General features: G+C 40.9%; 3 protein-coding genes across 5 annotated transcripts; 1 reads left to right on the top strand and 2 right to left on the bottom strand.

The window, feature by feature from the left end:
* The first annotated feature begins 906 nt into the window (after positions 1 to 906).
* LOC135629615 (uncharacterized) lies at positions 907 to 7,228 on the top strand. 3 transcript variants are annotated; one of them, XM_065137218.1, is made up of 3 exons: positions 907 to 1,198; positions 1,906 to 2,399; positions 6,077 to 7,228. In XM_065137218.1, the coding sequence occupies exons 1-3, from the start codon at positions 1,132 to 1,134 to the stop codon at positions 6,923 to 6,925; spliced, it is 1,410 nt and encodes a 469-aa protein (XP_064993290.1). In that variant the 5' UTR covers positions 907 to 1,131; the 3' UTR covers positions 6,926 to 7,228. The 3 variants fall into 3 exon arrangements, with proteins under 3 accessions (XP_064993290.1, XP_064993289.1, XP_064993291.1); XM_065137217.1 differs by having other exon boundaries at positions 1,826 to 2,399; XM_065137219.1 differs by having other exon boundaries at positions 1,805 to 2,399.
* Positions 7,229 to 8,307: 1,079 nt separating this feature from the next.
* On the bottom strand, positions 8,308 to 10,343 carry LOC103990683 (protein SHORT-ROOT 1). Its single transcript, XM_009409911.3, has one exon. It carries the CDS (start codon positions 10,113 to 10,115, stop codon positions 8,517 to 8,519), a length of 1,599 nt encoding a protein of 532 aa, XP_009408186.2. The 5' UTR covers positions 10,116 to 10,343; the 3' UTR covers positions 8,308 to 8,516.
* A 1,736-nt stretch (positions 10,344 to 12,079) lies between these two features.
* LOC135629605 (peptidyl-prolyl cis-trans isomerase CYP65-like) lies at positions 12,080 to 18,952 on the bottom strand. Its single transcript, XM_065137192.1, has 12 exons — positions 18,779 to 18,952; positions 17,753 to 17,890; positions 17,576 to 17,638; positions 17,376 to 17,479; positions 15,883 to 15,974; positions 15,704 to 15,793; positions 15,537 to 15,612; positions 15,071 to 15,444; positions 14,673 to 14,929; positions 14,301 to 14,589; positions 12,972 to 13,079; positions 12,080 to 12,865 (listed from the first exon to the last, which is right to left on the bottom strand). The coding sequence occupies exons 2-12, from the start codon at positions 17,878 to 17,880 to the stop codon at positions 12,659 to 12,661; spliced, it is 1,788 nt and encodes a 595-aa protein (XP_064993264.1). The 5' UTR covers positions 17,881 to 17,890; positions 18,779 to 18,952; the 3' UTR covers positions 12,080 to 12,658.
* Positions 18,953 to 19,292: the final 340 nt, after the last annotated feature.

Here is a 19,292-nt window from a genome sequence, read left to right as displayed (position 1 = left end):
ATCTCGTCGGGGTGGTGGGGCCCGCGCGGGACCCGCATTTTCTTCCAGAGGCGAGAGTGGGGTACCTCCGACGGGTAGGAAAACTGGTGCTCAGATTGGTGTTGCGATCCACAGCCAATCTGCCAATATTTCTCGAGCCTCTCTATGTTAAACAACCAAACTCGTTAATTGTGAGGTAGTTTATCTTAATCAACTTTCATCGACCATGCGATGATGGTGTTTAACGTTTTCAATTTTAATTTTCCTTAGTTTTTCTGGTGATAGTCCAACATTATGGCAGCAGTAGGATTCCATAATCATGAAATAATTTCCATCTTTTATAGGTATAGGCATCACAAACATCTCTCCTTATCTCAAAAAATAGTTTCCTTACGAGTAAGAAATCCCAAATAGAGATTATATTCTTATTAAAATAAACACATCAAGTATTAATTGATATATTACGCCTTCTCTTCACGTTCGTCTCGTTTGTCATCGAATAATAATCGTTGCATATTCTATGTAACTCAGATCGAACCTTCATCACATTCGCATTTGATGCATCCATTATATTATATATTATATATTATAATAATATAAAAAAAATAATAACAAGATATATAGTATATTACATATTATAGAATGTGTAGATTATATATTATAATAATATAAAGAAATAATAACAGATATAGTATATTATATATTATAGAATTTGTACATGAAAAAATAATAATAATAATAACTAATTTATGAGAAATAAATTGAGTTTTTGTTTTGTAAAGATTAAATATATTTATTAGTATATTATTAAATAAGTGTCAAACGTATTAATGTGATGATGCGTGCACTTACGCACGTGGAAAAGCAACGACTGCAACAGTAAGAACACGAGAGCAGGAACAAGTAAAGGTCAGAAGGTTAGTAGAAATCTTGGGGGAGATCTAAAAGGAGGGTACTTTGGTTCTAAGCCACCACACCCAGCTCCCCTCTCCTACCTAAAAGGACAAGCAATCTTTCGAGGAACGAGGGTTTCAGAGCCGAGCTCCCCTGCTGACAGCTATTGCCCTCGGGGAGACATGGTGGTATTCCCTGTTTGACTCCTCTCTTGGAAGACAAGAGCGAGAGAGAAAGAGTCGAGGTCGTGTTGTGACTATGGTGGAGACTTCCAGATCAGCTGCCGTTGCTCCATGTTCTCGTCCCATGACCAGGATCTTGGCAGGTAGGTTCGACGCCTGGCTCTCGCTTTGTCTTCTAAGATCCTGCTTCTTCTGGCAAGTGAATTCTGAATCGCCGGTTTCTGGTACCTCATTAGATCTGTGTGATCTGTTTGAGACACAAGGGGATTGTCCTCGTGATTTCGCTTTTCTGATGGAAGATTGCCATTTTGAATCTTGATGGCCTGAAAAAGGTCTTGACCTTTCGATTGATTCATCTCTTCTTATCTTTTCTGGAATAAAAATCAAATCTTTTCTGTGATTATTCCAATTTTTCCCTGTGATGAGGTCTCGACAGCATATTGTTTACATAGTCGATAAGGCAGTTTTCGTGATTTCCTCTTTTGGGAATACGAGTTAATTGGGTGTGATCAGTTTCGATGAACACTTATTTTCTTCTTTCCAATTAATTTTGATTAAGATGCATAGTTTTTAGGACTTTTATTGCTACCGATTTCGGCTCTGCAGGGATGCAATCCAACGAATTTTAGTTTTCCATGTATGCTGGATTATTGTTGCTGAATAAGGATTAGATCTTGAATAGGATGTGTCCGCAAGAGGTAGATATATGAAGATGTGAATTTAATTGGAATCCCTTTGAATCTATATAGGTTTTATATTTAATACTGCAGCATTGTCTTGGAGATAGAAAAAGGAAGAATGAGGATCAAGAACAAACACCGGAAATCATCTGCTTTCGGTTGCAATGCAGGAAGCAGATGTTCATGTTTAGCTGTGTGGAGCCTGGTGGGGTTCATCCTTATGATCCATTTCTTTACTCATATCCATCGAGATGACGAGGAGGATGTTCTTGTACCGTTGAGTCATCTGTCTGACATCAGGGAATTGGAAGAGGTGGAAGAAGTGACATTTCATTTTTCGCCTCCTAGAGACCGGCGGTCTCCACGTGCTCTGAAGCGAAAGGGACCAAGAAAGCCGCCTACAGTGATTGATGAGTTCTTAGATGAATCTTCTGAGGTGCATGCTTTTTTCTTCCCTAACCGGAAAACAACATTTGGCCCAACAAAGGAAGGGAACAACAGCATGTATTTCTATCCGGGTAGAGTGTGGCTGGATACAGATGGGAATCCAATTCAAGCCCATGGTGGAGGAATTCTGTATGATGACAGGACGGAGACATACTACTGGTATGGAGAGAACAAAGACGGCCCAACTTATCATGCACACAGGAAGTCAGCTGCACGGGTCAGTTAAATCCTTCGGCTTTTAGTTTATCTCGTATTCACTTGCTTCACGCTAGTACTGGATGACACTTGACAAATATGCTTCGCTATGCTTGCTGCCTGTCCGTAAACCCTTTTGTAAATCTTCTGTGTGGGCATTGGAAGAAACCCAAACGCAGTATACATTGATGCTATATCTTAGAGAAGATTTGAAGAATCTTTTATTTAGAGTTTGCTCTCTCTATGTGTATTTTTCATACCACAGATCATCCTTGTGTTGGAAGTTAAATTAATTCTATTATCTTTGGTATGCTATAGTCACTTTATTCTTGTCAAGACATTTTAATTGTTTCATCAACAGTAATTATCAGTTTACTTAGATCTATGTTACTCTATGTTTCTGCTGCAACTTATTTTTCATCTATTAGAGGTAGGATGCTTGATGCATAGTGTTTCTAGAAATTACACTTTTCTTTAACATTGATGTTCAGCAACATCATAGCAATGAGCTGCATGCACCGTCAGTGCCCCTCATGTTTGTGATTGATGTAACAGTATCTCTTTTATCTGGAATGTCCCCATACACATGTGATTTGCAATCACAGCTTCCTCTTGATTCCCATGATTATTGATACATGAATAGTGCAGTACTGGATCATAGAGGCCTAATTTGAGTACTTGTATCATGTTTATGCTGTTTTCTGCACAATCTTCAGTGGTTAAGTCCTTTTATTGTGGAACTCCTAATGTAATATTAAAGTTAATTGTACTTTTTGATTGGACAAGTTTTCCCTATTACAGTTGTTGCTGCTTCTAATATGTGCAGCACATCCTGTGTTTACCTTCTTATAATTTTCGTAATAGAATATTGCTCTCTTTCCCTTCTTTGATAATAAACTTCTTTTTGTTTCACATTTTCCATTTTCTAGTGACACAAAGTTGATTAATGAATGCTTGGGATGTCAAAGTGGAACTTCATTTAATTGGGTTAATGAAAATCCTGTGTTATACAATTCGATAACAGCTGGATGGTGCCCCCTACTCCTGCTTAAGAAAAAACATACGTGCAAACCAAAGGTAAAAAGAGGCTCACAAAAATGCAATCTTTTTCATAACTCAACTGTTTTAGGTTGAATTTAATGAAATCATTCGACTTCGGTCCAATTCCTTGGTTATAGTTGTCATAAGACAGGTTTCTTCCTGAGAACAATTTTCCTAGTTTTATGAGACATTGATACTTAAGATCCATGTTTACTAAATCTGACAGTTTTATGTTGATTGTTAGTCGCCTAACGTAATCTTCCATCTCTTTCATCCAGGCTTGGGATTGGTTTTGTCAGTCACTTAACATAGTTTTACATTAGTTGGGACATTACGATTTTTTGTTGTTGCTGTTGTATTACGAAACATTAATACTTCAAAATGCTTATCCACGCTAGATGCCTGTTAGATATTGATACTACGTGAGTACTTCTTCCTGTATAGTTGTGGAACATTTTGTTAATTAAACATAGTTTCTTTCCTGATGAACATTTTGTTAATTAAACATTACAAAACATTTTGTTAATTAAACATTTTGTTTAATTAAACATAATTAAACATGTGCAAGCACTGTCTGCAACACTCGTAGATTAATGTCAAGGTCTATTGCAGATAAATATAATATTTAAGTTTTTAATTGTCATATTTATGCGGAGTATTATCCTGTTCTTTCGAAATTTGAAGCACTGTTTCTGTAACATACTGGCATCCAATACAACCATGTCTTAAGTCTAACCAGCATATCCTATGAACAACACTTCATAATGTCCTTGTGAGTAAACCATAAAAGGTTATTTTAGTGAGACAAGGCAACTTATTAGTTGCAATGCAAGCTTTTTCAAGTTTTATTTGAATATGATAGGGCAAGCTTTTTCACCTCTTTAATTTCGCATATAGATAAGTCTGGAATCTGGTAACTGTCGTAGAAAATCTTATTCAAGATGTGGTGAGACTTGGTTAATGGGGATCATATGTGGATAATTGGTAATGGATGTATGCAACAGACTCGTCTACTTACTGTTTTCTTGGTGGCACATTATGAGACAAAGTATCCTAAAATGTGCAATCAAAGATAATTTATGCTGTCTTGACTGTGTTCAAATGCCATGGGTTGAAACTGATATAAAATGGCGTACATTCCCCAGAATATTTTTGTGAAAACAATTATCTTAAAATAGTCCACCACATAGCTATTGCCAAACTTGGGTGATACTCTTATCTTCTCGACTCATGCTTCCAGTATGAGAAATGCTGGATTCAAATGATAACATGTATGTTCTTTCAGATAATTAGGTGAATTTGATTGGACTTCGGAGGACGTCAAATTTCTCATGAATATAACTGATGTCTATGCCACTATTGTCTTAAGAAAAGAAATGAATCAAATGAGTAGTTTTGGTAAAATATTGCAGACCCTCTTGGAGAGGATGCTTGAGATCTTTTATTTGGAAGTTGAAGCTCCAGTATCAAGAGATGGCTAATAAAATGAAAGGCTGCATAGACATAGAAGGATGCTAGGCTTCGATAGCTAGTTTTGTTGCAAGATTTGTTCTCCTATGAAGAGATGAATATGTCTCATCCGTTATGCAAGGGTCTATACAAGACAAACTAGAAAGATATCATATGTTTAATACTATGTTTGTTGTTTATTTATGTGAAACAAATTGGTTTTCTGGTTAAGCCAGCTTTAACAAAATGAAAAAGATGGAGGAGTTATGTTTTTTGTTGCTTTAGTTGGATCGTTGAGTAGCTTCTTATGCATGTGGTGTTCTTGCGACATAAAGCTTGGTTTTTTTGCTTGGATATGGTTTGAACATCAAACAGAGCCTGTTTATTACATATTGGCCGGGGCTTCCTTTATTGTGCTTGTCTTTATATTTTTAGCTACATTTATCTTACTCCATTAGTTTACATGTTGTGTTCATTACTTTTTCCTATTTATACTTTTTTAAAATGTTGACTCTGAAGATGTGTGTTTAGACTAAAGACAGTATCTTCAAGGAATAGGCCCTTTTAGTTACATGTATCTTCCTCCATTAGTTTACATGTTGTGTTCATTACTTTTTCCCATATATACTTCTTAAAATGTCTACTCTGAAGATGTGTGTATAGACTAGAGACAGTATCTTCAAGGAATAGGCCATCCAAAATGAAAATTCACACCATTGAGAAAGTGTCAGCTATGTGTAAAGTGCCTTGAGACTAAGCATGCCTTTATGGTGCTCTATCAGTGGTCAAAGAAGAGTTTGTGCCAAAGAATATTTTGAGCACTTTTGGTTGAGGATTAAAATGATGGATTAGATCTTTATGCCATGTGTCATTGGATCTTACATGGTAAGTGAAAAATGTAGGATCTCCCTGAAAAGGGAGGGAATAATATTTTTGTCATTCAATCGACGGGCCTATATTTGTGGGCATTAAATTGGAGTAGCTATTCAATGTAATGGAATTTGTTGAAGGAATGGTTCCAGTCCTAAGTTACAAGATAGCTTATACTTATTGGCTACCCCTTTGAAATCGTCCTTACAACATAACACAGTCTTTGTGTTGATAATTATTTGTGGCATATTCTTTGTTCTTTAACATATCCGACTTCTCAGTTCTCCTTGTGGACTCCTGGGGAAAATTAACTCAATTAGTTCATATATTTTTCTCCAGGTTGATATCATTGGAGTCAGCTGCTATTCCTCAAAAGACTTATGGATGTGGACGAATGAAGGGATTGTGCTGCCAGGAGTGGAAACCAATGTCACCCATGATCTTCACAAGTCCAATGTCCTCGAGCGCCCTAAAGTGATCTACAACGACAAGACTGATCAGTACGTCATGTGGATGCACATCGATGATGCCAATTACACCAAAGCCGCGGTGGGAGTAGCTGTCAGCGACTCCCCTACCGGCCCGTTCACATACCTGTATAGCATGCGCCCACATGGTTGTGAGAGTAGGGACATGACCATCTTCAAGGACGATGACGGAAAGGCTTTTGTCATATACTCTTCTGAAGATAACAGCGAGCTCCACATTGGTCCATTAACAGATGACTATCTCAACGTAACGAGAGTTATGAGGCGGATTTTAGTGGGACGACATCGAGAAGCCCCTGCCCTGTTCAAGCATCAAGGCATCTACTACATGATCACTTCTGGTTGTACTGGGTGGGCTCCAAACAAAGCTTTGGCCCATGCGGCTGAGTCGATCATGGGACCTTGGGAGACAATGGGAAATCCTTGTGTTGGAGGGAACAGGGTCCTTAGGCTGACTACATTTTTCTCCCAGAGCACGTTTGTGGCACCGTTGCCAGGTTTGCCAGGTTCATTCGTCTTTATGGCAGATCGTTGGAATCCTTCTGATCTTAAAGATTCAAGGTACTTGTGGCTGCCTTTGACCATCGGAGGATTGGCTGATGAACCCCTAGAATACAACTTTGGGTTCCCTCATTGGTCCAGAGTGTCTATATATTGGCACAAAAGATGGAAACTGCCTGAAGGTTGGAGAACTGAGTAAACCTGAATTTTCTTTTCTTGTGATTTGTTCTGAGTTAGAATAGTTAGCCTACTATTTGTTGTCTCTGTGTAGTATGTATATAAGGATATCATACAACCAGCTCTCAACAATTATTCTTGACCAGGGGGTTCGATCGGCCCTTTGCCGATAAGGTCATATGCACTGGCCCAATTTTATGTTGATCGACATCTTTAAAAGATTTCGGAGCTTTTGTAAGGTTGAAATATCATCTCACATCTCTGCTTGTTGAAACTTACAAATTGGTCAGCTCTTTAATGTTCAGTCCATTGGTTTGCTTGTTGATCCTTTTGAAGTCAACAAAAGCTGTGATCATCAACTTGCTTTTTTTGGATTCATGGAGTCAAACTTCCAAGGATTCCATCCTGCTGCTGTGTCATGATACTGTTCCTTCTCAGAACTCTTCTTGCTCATAAACACTTGTTTCCAGTGATATCCTGTGCAGGGCTATGTCATGGCTGTGTTTGAAATAATGGACACATTATACATGATTTTTTATTCGACAACAAAAATAACATGATTTTATGATGTGATTTAGCTAATAATTATGTTCAATTTTCCTATGTTTCTCACTGAAGGTGGGCTGTAAAGGCTGATATGTTTGATGCTATCTATCATGTAAAGTTGGAACCTTTATTTTCCCTTTCATCAGCAGCAACTTTAAAGTGAGTGCTCAAACCACTGTAAAGAGACAAGAACTCCTTTTCCAAATGAGAGAACAAATCCATGCCCATATTCCCCACCCTCAAAAGGAGCTCCCTCTTTCTCTTCTCATCTCCTGTGTCTCAAAAGCTCTCCTTCGTTTCCTTCTTCCTTCTTTCTCTAGATATCTATAGAGAGAGAGAGAGAGAGAAGGCATATGCCTCAAAAGCTAAACTCTCTTTCCCTTTCTCTGAGGAAAGAGAAATAGGAGGGGAAGGATAAATATGAGGATTTGCAGGCCATGGTCTGACCACCCCCACTACCACCAACACCACCATCCTTCGCTACATTCGAGCATTAAGTCATAACTAGATTCCATTGCCATCACCACCACCACCACCACCACCACACACCTCCTCAGAGAATCACTCCTATCAATTTGTTAATCCATCTCTCTGCAAACCTCTGTGTTCTTTGTTACTTGTCATCCCCCATCTTTTCCCTTCTCTGATATCATCAATCCCCTCTACCTCAGCTTTTGAGCATTCAAAAGCTCTCTTGTCCTGACTCAGTCTTCCCCTTCTTCTGCATGTACTTTTGCTATGCATACATATGTATATAATGATAATAATAACACATCCATGTGGCAATCTGAAAGATAATTGTCAATGAATTAACCAGCAGAATTAAATGTTAAACTCACAAAATAAGCAGCTAAAACATGAGAGAAAAATGAAAATATTGCCATGAGAATAAACTTGTGATATAAACTTCAAATATGGGTTTTTTTCCTTCCCATTCCATTCCATTCCATTCCGTGCTTTTTCTTTACTTCTTCTTGGAAATGAAATAAGCATAAGAATAAACCGCACGTGCGCACGTGCCAAAAGGTCTTCGGCCCGCCATCTTCCCTCTCCCGCCATCTTCGCTCTCATGGCTTCCACGCACTCGCCCACACCACCGGCTGCTCCTTCCAATCCAGGAATATTCCGCCGGCAGCCTCCTCGGATTCTTCGGCCGCTGCCCGCATCGACCACCCTTCCCTGTACCTCCTCAGAAGCGCCCGCACGTCGTCCGCCACGTCCTCGCTGAAGGCCGCCGGCGCGAACGCGGCCGCTCGCATCCGCCTTGACCACCCCGCCGCCGTCTCCCTCCGCTCGGCTGAGTCCGCAGCCGGGCATGCCACCAAGTCCACCACCGCTCGCCCCGCCGACCGCTCTAGCGCCAGCCGCTCGTTGCTCGTCCTCGGGAAGCTCTCCTCCAGCGACTCGAAGTAGGCCGTGAAGAATCTCACGCTCTCCCTGAAGCCCTTCAAGAACGCCTCCCCTTCCTCCTCCCCTCCTCCTTCCCCGCCTCCCAGGTCGGCCTCCTCCTCGACCACCGTCACGATTCTTGGCTGAAGCCGCCGGAGAGAGGAGATTAGCTCGTCGCGGCGGCGGCCCGCGGGTGAGATGCCGTGGAGCGCGTTTACGCAGTTGATGGCGAGGGCCACGCCGCTACCCTCCCGGAGGTCGAGGCTGTCGAGGTCGAGGTCCGACAGATCGCCAGCGTGGTGAACGACGTTGAACCGGAACGGAACGCCCATCAGCCGCGCGAACTTCTCCATCCGCTTTCCGATCTCCTTCATCACCCGTTGCACGGACGACGACGGCGAGACCGACGACACCACCGTCGTGATCGTCAGGTGCGGCGTGTCGTCAGAAGACCGCGTCGCCAGCGCCTCCAGCAGCGTCGGCCACTGAGTGCAGAAGGTGTTACTGAGATCGAGTATGTGCAACCTCTGCAACGCGGATGAGGGATCGAGGAAGGCCTCGAGGATAGCGCCGTTGGCGGCGACGTGGCCAAAGGAGGACCAGGGGCTGAGCTCCTGGAACCGAAGCGCGGTCCGGCGGGTGGAGTCGAAGGAGCAGTTGCGGTCGGAAGCGGCGGACAGGCTGCACAGAGTACGGGGCCCCGAAGACGTCAGGCGGGCAAACAAACCCTGGAGGAAGTAGGCTGCCACCTTCTGCTCGGTGTCGCCATAAGGCGACGAGACCTCGTTCAGCGTCCACATGAGCTGCTGCACCCGCTGGCTGTCTCGCCCCGCCACCGCGCGAGCGCACTCGACCAGCAGCTGCGACGCCCACCTTCCGCCGGCTCCCGAGGCGCCGACAGCGGACGAGGAAGGAGAGGAGAAGTCGAGGTTGAGGTCGTGAGGGAAGGAGAGGTCTGCAGGGTCGAAGATGGGAGTAGGAGCGGGCGTGGTGGTGGAGGTGGTGGAGGAGGGAGGGCGATGGGGGTGGTGCAAGTGCTTGGAGGAGGAGGAGGAAGAGAAGTCTTCATCCATGTAAACCAGATGGTTGGTGCCGCATTCTTCTTGGTAGTACTGCTGCTGCTGCTCCTCCTGCTCCTGATGGAAGTAGTAGTAATAGTCCTTGTAGTTGATCTGCGGAGCCTCAGAGGATCTCGAGCTACTGGAGCTGCGACTCAAGCTGTAGGAAGATTGCTGGTGAGAAGACTGTGGGCTAACGAATCTAAATAAAGTGTCCATCTAACGAAGATCTCTCAGCCCCACCCTTCCACATAGATACGTAGACACATAGAGAGAGAGAGAGAGAGAGAGAGAGAGAGAGAGAGAGAGAGAGAAAAGACAGAAGAAGAAGAGGAAGAAGAAGAAGACAACAGTGAAGTAGGGCTTAAAAGAAGATGGGAGAGAGAATGAAGAGGAGGAAGAGGATCCGGGAGTGGTGTGAAGTGTTAACTTTGGTGAGTGGGTGGAGGAGCGCATGCTTTTTAACGAGGCATAGGAGCGAGATGGGGAAAGGAGAAGAGGGTCGCCTTTCTTTTGATGCTCCTTTTGGTGCAATCGATGCATGGTGGGGGAGTATGGTGGAGTCCATTTCTTTCTCGGCTTCTGCTGTTACTTTTGCTTACTTTCCTCTCACTTCTTTCCCTGTAATATATATATATGTATATATATATATATATATGTATATATATGCTCGAAGAAAAGCTGATACATACAAAGCTCCAAAGAAAATATTTGTGGAACAGCATCTGAACACGAAAAAGCCCGAGGAGGAGGAAGAAGAGCGAGAGCAGAGAAAGCAGGCGATGGAAGTGTTAGGCGTGCAACAGGTAGTAGCAGAGAGAGAGAGAGAGAGAGAGAGAGAGAGAGAGAGAGAGAAAGGTAGGTGGAGCGCGTGCATGGGGGGCATCATCATCATCAACAACAACAACAAGCCCACCACCCAGCAGCAGCAGCAGCTCCCGAGACATTCTTTTGCGTCTAATCCCTGGATCCGCCATGCCCACGCTCCTCCGCCACTCTTTTGCTGGCTTTTCCCATGATACAAAGATTACTTTAAGGCTGGATGTGGTTTGAATGGGTGCAGAGGCCGACGACCCCCACCCTCTCCCCCTCCCCCTCCCCCTCCGTCTTCCATTGGTGTGCAAGGAAGACATTCCATTTGGCTCAAAAATGGGCCATTTAGGTAGGAATGATGGCTATGCAATCGCATGCCTCAAGGAGGGCCGACCAATCATCATATTCACCAGCTCGCTTGGTTTTGGTGCTGTCTGCAGCTGCTTCCCTTTGTGTCTCCGTTTCAAGGTAAAGGCTTAAAGCTGTGTGTCTCACTAAAGCAATGGCTCTTGAACACCTACCCTACACGACCACCTTCTCAGGACAGCTTGTTGTAGGTGCGTTTGCCAAGTTCTTGTAATGATTTCTTTTCTGTGCACAATATTTGAAAGAAGAAATTAAAAGACAAAAAAAAAAACAAAAAACAATTGGTGCTACAATTATTTTTCTTATTTGAATTTGAATCAAACCAATCAAGATCGATTAAAACAAACAACAAAAAAAAATTCAGATGAATCTGTCATCAAATTTAAGATTTTTATCAGCCAATGTGACCAAAAGAAATCCAACTCTTCTTCTTACTCCCAAGGATGTCACTTCTTGTCTTTTGCCTGACATGAGGGTTGGGTGATGGACGCATGGAAGCGTCCTCCACTGTGTTTGTGGAAGCTTTTCTTTGAATCCAAGCCAAAGAACATGAGCGCCATCATTTGTTTGGAAGGAATACAAGAAACCGAGACGGCTTTGTCGTTGTCTTCTCTGTTCTAACCACACAATGGAGCACCACCATCTTTAGGTGCACTTCTCTCTTTCTCCTTTTGTCTTCCCCATTGTGCGAAGAGACAAATGAGCTGATAGAAACATGGATAGAAACTGGATGGAGAACTAAGCTCCACTGCGGAAAGAAAGATCACAATGATCACGAGACTGGATTGCTTTGGCTTCGACGCATCAATCCAAAGTAGTTTCACTCATCATGCTTCACATTTCACGGCAGCAAAATTTGCCAGCATAAAATATTTCAGAATGACCGTAAAGAGATGAATCAACAAAGATTACTTTGAGAGAGGCATTAAGAAAACTTGCCAGCATAAAATATTTCAGAATGACCATAAAGAGATGAATCAACAAAGATTAATTTGAGAGAGGCATTAAGAAAACATTTTGCAACTTGCTAATGAAGTAAGGAGACAGACTACAGAGTGTGAAGATACAATTGGTGCTAAGCTTGGATAATACACCCATTGGCCTAAATAAGTACTTCGATCAATCAACAACTTTAAACAAACTGCAGACCGCTGATCGAGCATACCCTTCCAGCTTCAAATTGTTACATCACTACAAGCGAATCATGAAAATAAGAATATCTCGTTTGAAAATTGTACCCGCTAAAGATCCCAGAATAACCTTCAAAGCCGACACATTTCGATTCTGCAACTGAGATATACAAGCTGATAGCTGTTACCTTCACCGATCAATATTTTGCAGCATGTTGCATTTGAACAGACTTCCTTTAGCATCATGAGCTGTTAAAATGAGTCATGCATCCACTCGCTCAGGCATCCTTGAGAGAAGTAATGAACTGCTTCATCTCATAAGCTCGCTTTGATTCAGCTTATGCACGTAAATAATACATACATGACAACAGGCAGACAGTGATTCTGATGCCTAAGTTGACTGATATATCACCACAGCAGCAGGAGCTCTTTTCTCAATCTAATACATGAATCTTACCAGTTAGAGAAGTTCTTAAACTCTACACTTGAGACATCCACTTTTCTCTTCTTGGTAAAATCGTTTGATTCCGCACCTTTTCTGCCTGCAGAATCAGTGGCTGCGGAAGTCCTTGCTTTAAGGTATTTGCCAATACCACCACTGGCACCAGCAGAACCGGTAACTCCTGTGCCTGGATTACTGTACCACGAGCCCACCTTATCCTGGAAAATTTTCAAGTAGCAAGATGCAGCATCATCTTAAAGCACAATGCAGTTTGCATAAAGAAAAGAATTATTAATACAAACACACGTATCAAGCAGAACTTACATGATCATCATCAGCAGCTTTCTTTTCTTCTTGTTGCTTCTCTTCCTCCTCATCTGGCTCTGAGTAAGGATTTACAAAAATGGTGACGCTTGTTATCTTTATCTCCTCCTGGAAAAGAAAAAGGCAGAATAATTAATGAAACAAATACAATGTTGATCTAAGAAAACAAAACCAAAGATTATTTTTGTTACAATCATTTGTCCAATCACAGAATTCGATACAACAAGAAAAGCAAAAAGAGCCATTATAGTAATTTGTTTCACATGTAGCTCAAATGACTCACAATTGCATAAAAAATCTGGTCAAAAAATTAAATTTCTAACTGCAGATCGTGCAGTAAACAGCTTCCTCGGGGCTTTTGTTTGCATGATAATATGAAAATTGTAATATGCTAGTTTAGAAACACTTCTGATGTAGATCGAATAAACAGCAGATATGTATTCACCTCATGTCAGCAATGAAATAACAGATGCCTCTCCCTCAAGAAGGCAAAGCTCTATTGAACTCTTTTTACGGTTGGATGCCTGAACATAGACAATTCAATGGATTGACGAGATAATCCAGAACAGAGCTTGTAATGGATGCAGGAAAGAGAAATAGCAGTGACAGAGGAAGAAAGGAGAGGGGTCTGGAAAAGAAACAACAGTTCAGAAGGGTGAAAAGATGTAAATGGTCCCAATGTCATCAGAAAACGGGTCACAAACTTTTCCACCTCCTATATATATAGAGGAGTCCTGCTATTTAATACAATATATAGTCAAGAGTTCCAAGCTATATCGACTCTTGATAAGGAAAGAATTTTCATAAAAGGTTTCCCAACTAATCAGCCAACTTTCAGCTAAAAGTTTAAATCTAACCATATGAGGACTTAAAATAGTAAGGCTTCAGCTGATTCAACTAATCTAAAGTAATCCAAACAAGATATAAACTAAAGAAAACTAATAAATTACAGCAGATCTTGATAAGATTGTAACAAAAATAAAACTAACTAGTATCAGGGATTCAATCAAATGTGGATTTAATGCTTTCGGAGGGTCTTCTGGGTCTAACAATCTCCAGATTATATCATCCACATCTATAGCTTTTCCAAATTGGCAAAGTTTCTTGGCAGCAAAACAACAAAATCTATGATAGACATCATATCCTTGTATAGATCTTTAAATACATAAGAAACTACGAAATGTCTATATTCTGTTTAATATTTCTGACTTCAGAGAACTGATGATTAAATATTTCGTTGAAAAAACTATATCCAACTGACATTGACATGATGGTTAATGTTAATCTGATAAACCACCAGCACAAAGATAGAAAAAGAAAATTACTCACCAGAGGCCGATCATCATCATCAACAGGAACCTTCTCCATTGCTGCAAGGGTACTCAATCCTCCAACAACAGAACCAAACACTGTGTGCTTAAAGTTCAGATGGTTGGCTGACTTGTAAAGAATGAAGAACTGAGAACCATTTGTATGGGGACCACTGTTGGCCATGCTGACAACACCCCTTCCTGAGTGTAGTAATTTTGAATTTAGCTCATCGTTGAAAGGTTTACCCCATATAGACTGTCCTCCCTTTCCAGTGCCTGTGGGATCACCACCTTGAATCATGAAATTCCTACATGACATATTTATAAGTCTTCTTAATCCATTTTTGGCAACAAAAAAAAGAAATGGAAATATACTCATCAGTGTATGTACCTAATGTTGCGATGGAAAGGAACACCATTGTAATAACCATTTTCACAAAGCGTGATAAAGTTTTCACATGACCTGGGAGTTATATCACAATGTAACTCTAAATTTAAGTCTCCATGGGTCGTATGCAACTGAAGGTATCCTTTTTTCTTTGGGTTCTTTTCAACTTTAACATATTCAAATTCATTTCTAGTAACTGGGTCATAAGCAGTAGATGTGAATGAACGTGAAGCAGCACCAGTAGTAAAACGGCTTTTGACCTGAAATATCCAACAACTCATGAGATGACAATATATATAATGTGACAGCAGCATCAAAACAAGAGAAAGCAGGTCACAAGATTACGTAGGATATATGGCCAAATTATTGCATAGAACATGGGAAAATGGAAATGGGCATACAAGTTTTGCGTTAACAGGTTTTCGTTCACCCGCCATGTGCAAAGCAATCCGAGCAGCTGTCTTATCAGTAGAAGCTGCTTTTGCTGCAGCTGCACTTCTTCCATGAACTGAAGCAGATGCAGCATCTACAATACTGAAAGCCTGAATGGAATTGGAATCTCCATTCGCACCCGAATTTGAGTCCTCTTTGATACGTGATCTTGAATCTAAAATAGCAGCAAGTGCAGCTGCTCTTTCTTTTCTTGCTTTTTCGCCACCTCCGCCATGCAGTGCAGCTATCTTCCCGTTTTCCGTCCCAAGCTCTCGCAGCATTTGTTTAACATCACCAGATAGATTGATATTATAGGTTGGATCTTCTTTCATTCTCCTTAAATCTACAAAACCAAGTAAGACAAACTTAACTCCTCTATTTGACAATGGTATGGGAGACCCATTTCATGGGAATAACAACAACTAAGATTCTTACCTTCATCATCAACTTTCAGACTATTCTTAACATGATCAAAACCTGAAAGAACCTTGCTGTCAAGTGTATTAGGATTCTAAAATGACACAACAAAACAGTATCAGTTGATCTGCTGTTACATTGGTACCAAGAATGGAAAAAAAAAAAGCTTCCTTTCAATGGGGTACCTGGATTGTTATCAAATCATCCTTAGTGAAAGGCTCATCTGTGATCAACTCTTTCCAATTTTTTGTTTTGAGGTTCAGTTCTTTTATTGCCTACTTGGACAGCCAAGAAGAGAAATTCAGCTCTGTAATCCAAATTCATACAAGAAAAATTGACAGATAGGATACATAAAATGACACACCTCATAACAGAAAACATTTCCTGTAGTTTTTACAGCAACTATATGTGTAAATTCTGTAAAAACTTTGTTCAAAACTGGACAATGGTATTCCCCTGCATCAACAGAAATGAGTAGCAGATCCCTGGAACAGATATTTTAGAAGTATGGCATAAAATCTGAAAGCAACAATGATAACTCAGCATAGTTTGTGAATTGCGTTTTAGGCATAGAAGGCTTAGGTAATAAAGCCTTGACTCTTTTGTCATGGTACAACCAAGGTTCTTAATTTCGAATGATACCGCCCGCTACCGGGGCAGTATCGTCGATTGGGACTGTTTCTGCCTCGTTACCACCCGAAATCGGTCGGTGACGGTTGATTTCGACCGTCGCCACCCTCTATCGGGCGGAATTAGCCGAGGGAGAAAGAAGAGGGAGAAGAAAAGGGAGAACCTAGAGATCCGACGCCGCTCTCCTTCGACGATCCCGATCCGTCGTTGCCCTCCCTTGCCGGATGCCGCAAATGAGATGTCGCCTCCTTCTCATCAGAGGCGACAAGGCCTCGGTGTCGTCGGCGACTTCTCCTAATCTACGCATGGAGAAGAAGCCTCGACATGGGGAGAAGAAACCTCGGCGACATCATCGAGGCTTCGCGGGGAGACCTCGACGTCATCGGCAACTTCTCCTAATTCACACGGGGAGAAGAAGCCTCGACATGGGGAGAAGAAACCTTGGCGACATCGCCTGAGGCTTTGAGGTTTTCTTCTTCCCACACAGGGAGAAGAAATAACACGACGTTGCCCCTTTTACATATATATATACATAAATATATACATATATATATGCATATATATATATATATATATATATGCATATATATATATATATGCATATATATATACCGAGCGGTACACTAGAACGTACTGCTCGGTATACTCGTACTGTACCATACCAAGTTGAACTCGATACTCTTGTACTGTACGAAATTATGAATCTTGGGTACAACATAAAAGCAACAGTCTCTCAATTATGAAGATGCGAAGAAATTATATTTCCGTGACACAAGTTTGGACATTGCATCAGAGTTGAACTATAAATACTATAAAAAACATGACCTTGTTGATGTTAGGATGAAATTGTTACTGTGGAACTGATATTCCCCATCTTTCTTCTTTGTTCATCATCTCAAAACTCTAGTCTAACATAAGTTCCATTTGTATTGAAGCATATTATATATTACCTAAACATGGATTCTCCGAGGAACCATAAGAAAACAGATTCTCATGTTTTCAGATGTAGCTAGTTTATTTTTCTAAACCCTTTTAGAGGCTATGGTCTGAACATGATTACTATCATCCGAGTTCATCAGATCTTATAACCATATTTTTGCGTATTTTCATGTGTGTCATTGAATGAAACACACCCAAGCTATACAGAAAATATTATGACAGTTAAAACCTCAAAGCTTGAACTAAAGTGACAAAGAAACTTAAAGAAATAATCATGCCAGAACCTACCATCAGAATTCTTGTGGAAAGTAAGAGGAACAAGATCTTCTTCTTTGAGAGGAGCTCCAGTAACAGGATGCTTACCATATTTTGTAATATAAGAGACTATATTCCTGTATCCAACATAAAATAAACTTACCTCTTTTTTCCTTTAAAACATCAACAGCACATACAGTCAAAAATTATGATTTTGAAAGGAAATGACTAACATTATGTCGAACACGCTCCCATCGGCTGTGCAAACTGGGTCCTCAAATGGTGTGAAAGTAAGCCTATACATGAACATAAGCACATTAACTGTAACGTAAGAAAATCCCAACTAGAAAAACAAAGTTTGCCCTCAATAATTGGATAGAGAAAATGAAAACTTCAGCGTTGGGGCTTACGAGCAGCAGTAGAAGGGTAATCGCTTGAAGGGCGTAGAATTGTCTTTGGGCTTGGCACCACCCCACTCAGTAGCCCACTCAGTCTTTGTAATAAACATCCGATCTTTACTGTGTTGCTTCTTCCCCATCTTGTCTTAGCTATTGATACCCACAAACAGACAAGAAATTAGGATGAGAATGAACCACACATTGGAAAAGCCATATTCCCATAATCAAATGTTATCACCACCATTGTTGGAAGGCAAATCCATGAACAAGAATCGGAAGTTAACTATAACCTTTTCTAATTTAAGATACTAAATCAGATTTTTGAATAATCTTTTACTAATGATCATGAAACAAAGATTATAATGATGGTAATAATCCGTGGGGCTGTAGAGGCTGCCAAAAAAATACAACGGTATATACTATTGCATATATTGGACTAGCATCAGCAATCTCAGTGCCCTTCTACTTTATCTTTCATGCACAGGAATCAAACAATTATCTTAATCCACAAGTCTGTCATTTATCACATCCCCAAAGTAGATCAGAAGCAAATCAACAAAGTAAATCAATCTAATGATAAAAGTGTACAGGCACAACAGAGTTCAGAAAATCATAAACTAGCAATACGGTGACAATTCACAAAAAATCAAGGAATGTGATGTTGCTCTTTGAAAAGCAAATCATAGAACTAACCAAACAAATTTCATAAAATTTAACAAGATTACTGCAGCATCCAAAAGAATTATTATAAATACAAAAGAAAACAGTCATCAGGGGGACAAAAAAAAAGAGAAAATTGAGCATCAAGTGCATCAATTATTGAAACAAGTAAAACCTTCGCACAGGAATACATCCTTGAACCCTAGCTACATAAACAAGCAAAAAAAGAGAAAAAGGATCCCCGTTAAATGTTGATGTGCACTCAGGATTACAACATAAAAGGAGTAACTAAGTCAATTTTCGCCTTAGGGAGCTCCGAATCAATCACCATCCACCACATGCGAAAGAAACCCTAAGGAGAGGATGGGGAGCGAGAACCTAAAGGAGGCGCGATGGCGGTGACTGAGGCGGACGTCCTTGCGGGGGCGCCGGAGGCGTGGGGTATTCGTCGGCGTCGACGGTCGATCAGGAGCGGAAGCGGCGATCGCACTGCGGCGGAGAGCGTGCTCGAGGAAGAGGAGAACGAAGACGGTCTACAGCGGTACATAAAACCGCCATGAGGAGTCATGTTATTTACTATTTAGGGACTCGACCACCCTATTGACCTTTTTGCATATTAGCCCCACACATCTTTTTATTTTTACAATAATATTCTTTCCTGCCCATTTAGTCCTTTACATCTTTTTATTTTACGATAATGTCCTTTTACATCATATAAAAAGATAAATCAAAATGGAATTATTGGACACAAATAATTGATTTCAATTTTGACATAAGTCAACAGGCATAAGATAAGAAAAGCAAGATAGGCATTCTTACACTACTAATTTCATGTGCATGATTGTGATATTGCATGATGGGTTTTAGCGCACCCAATAATTGCACCATGTTA

Source organism: Musa acuminata, chromosome BXJ3-1, assembly GCF_036884655.1.
Source record: "Musa acuminata AAA Group cultivar baxijiao chromosome BXJ3-1, Cavendish_Baxijiao_AAA, whole genome shotgun sequence".
In the NCBI taxonomy this organism is placed as follows: domain Eukaryota; kingdom Viridiplantae; phylum Streptophyta; class Magnoliopsida; order Zingiberales; family Musaceae; genus Musa; species Musa acuminata.
The sequence above is the reverse complement of the archived record's forward strand: the minus strand, read 5'-3'. Positions and strand labels throughout refer to the sequence as shown.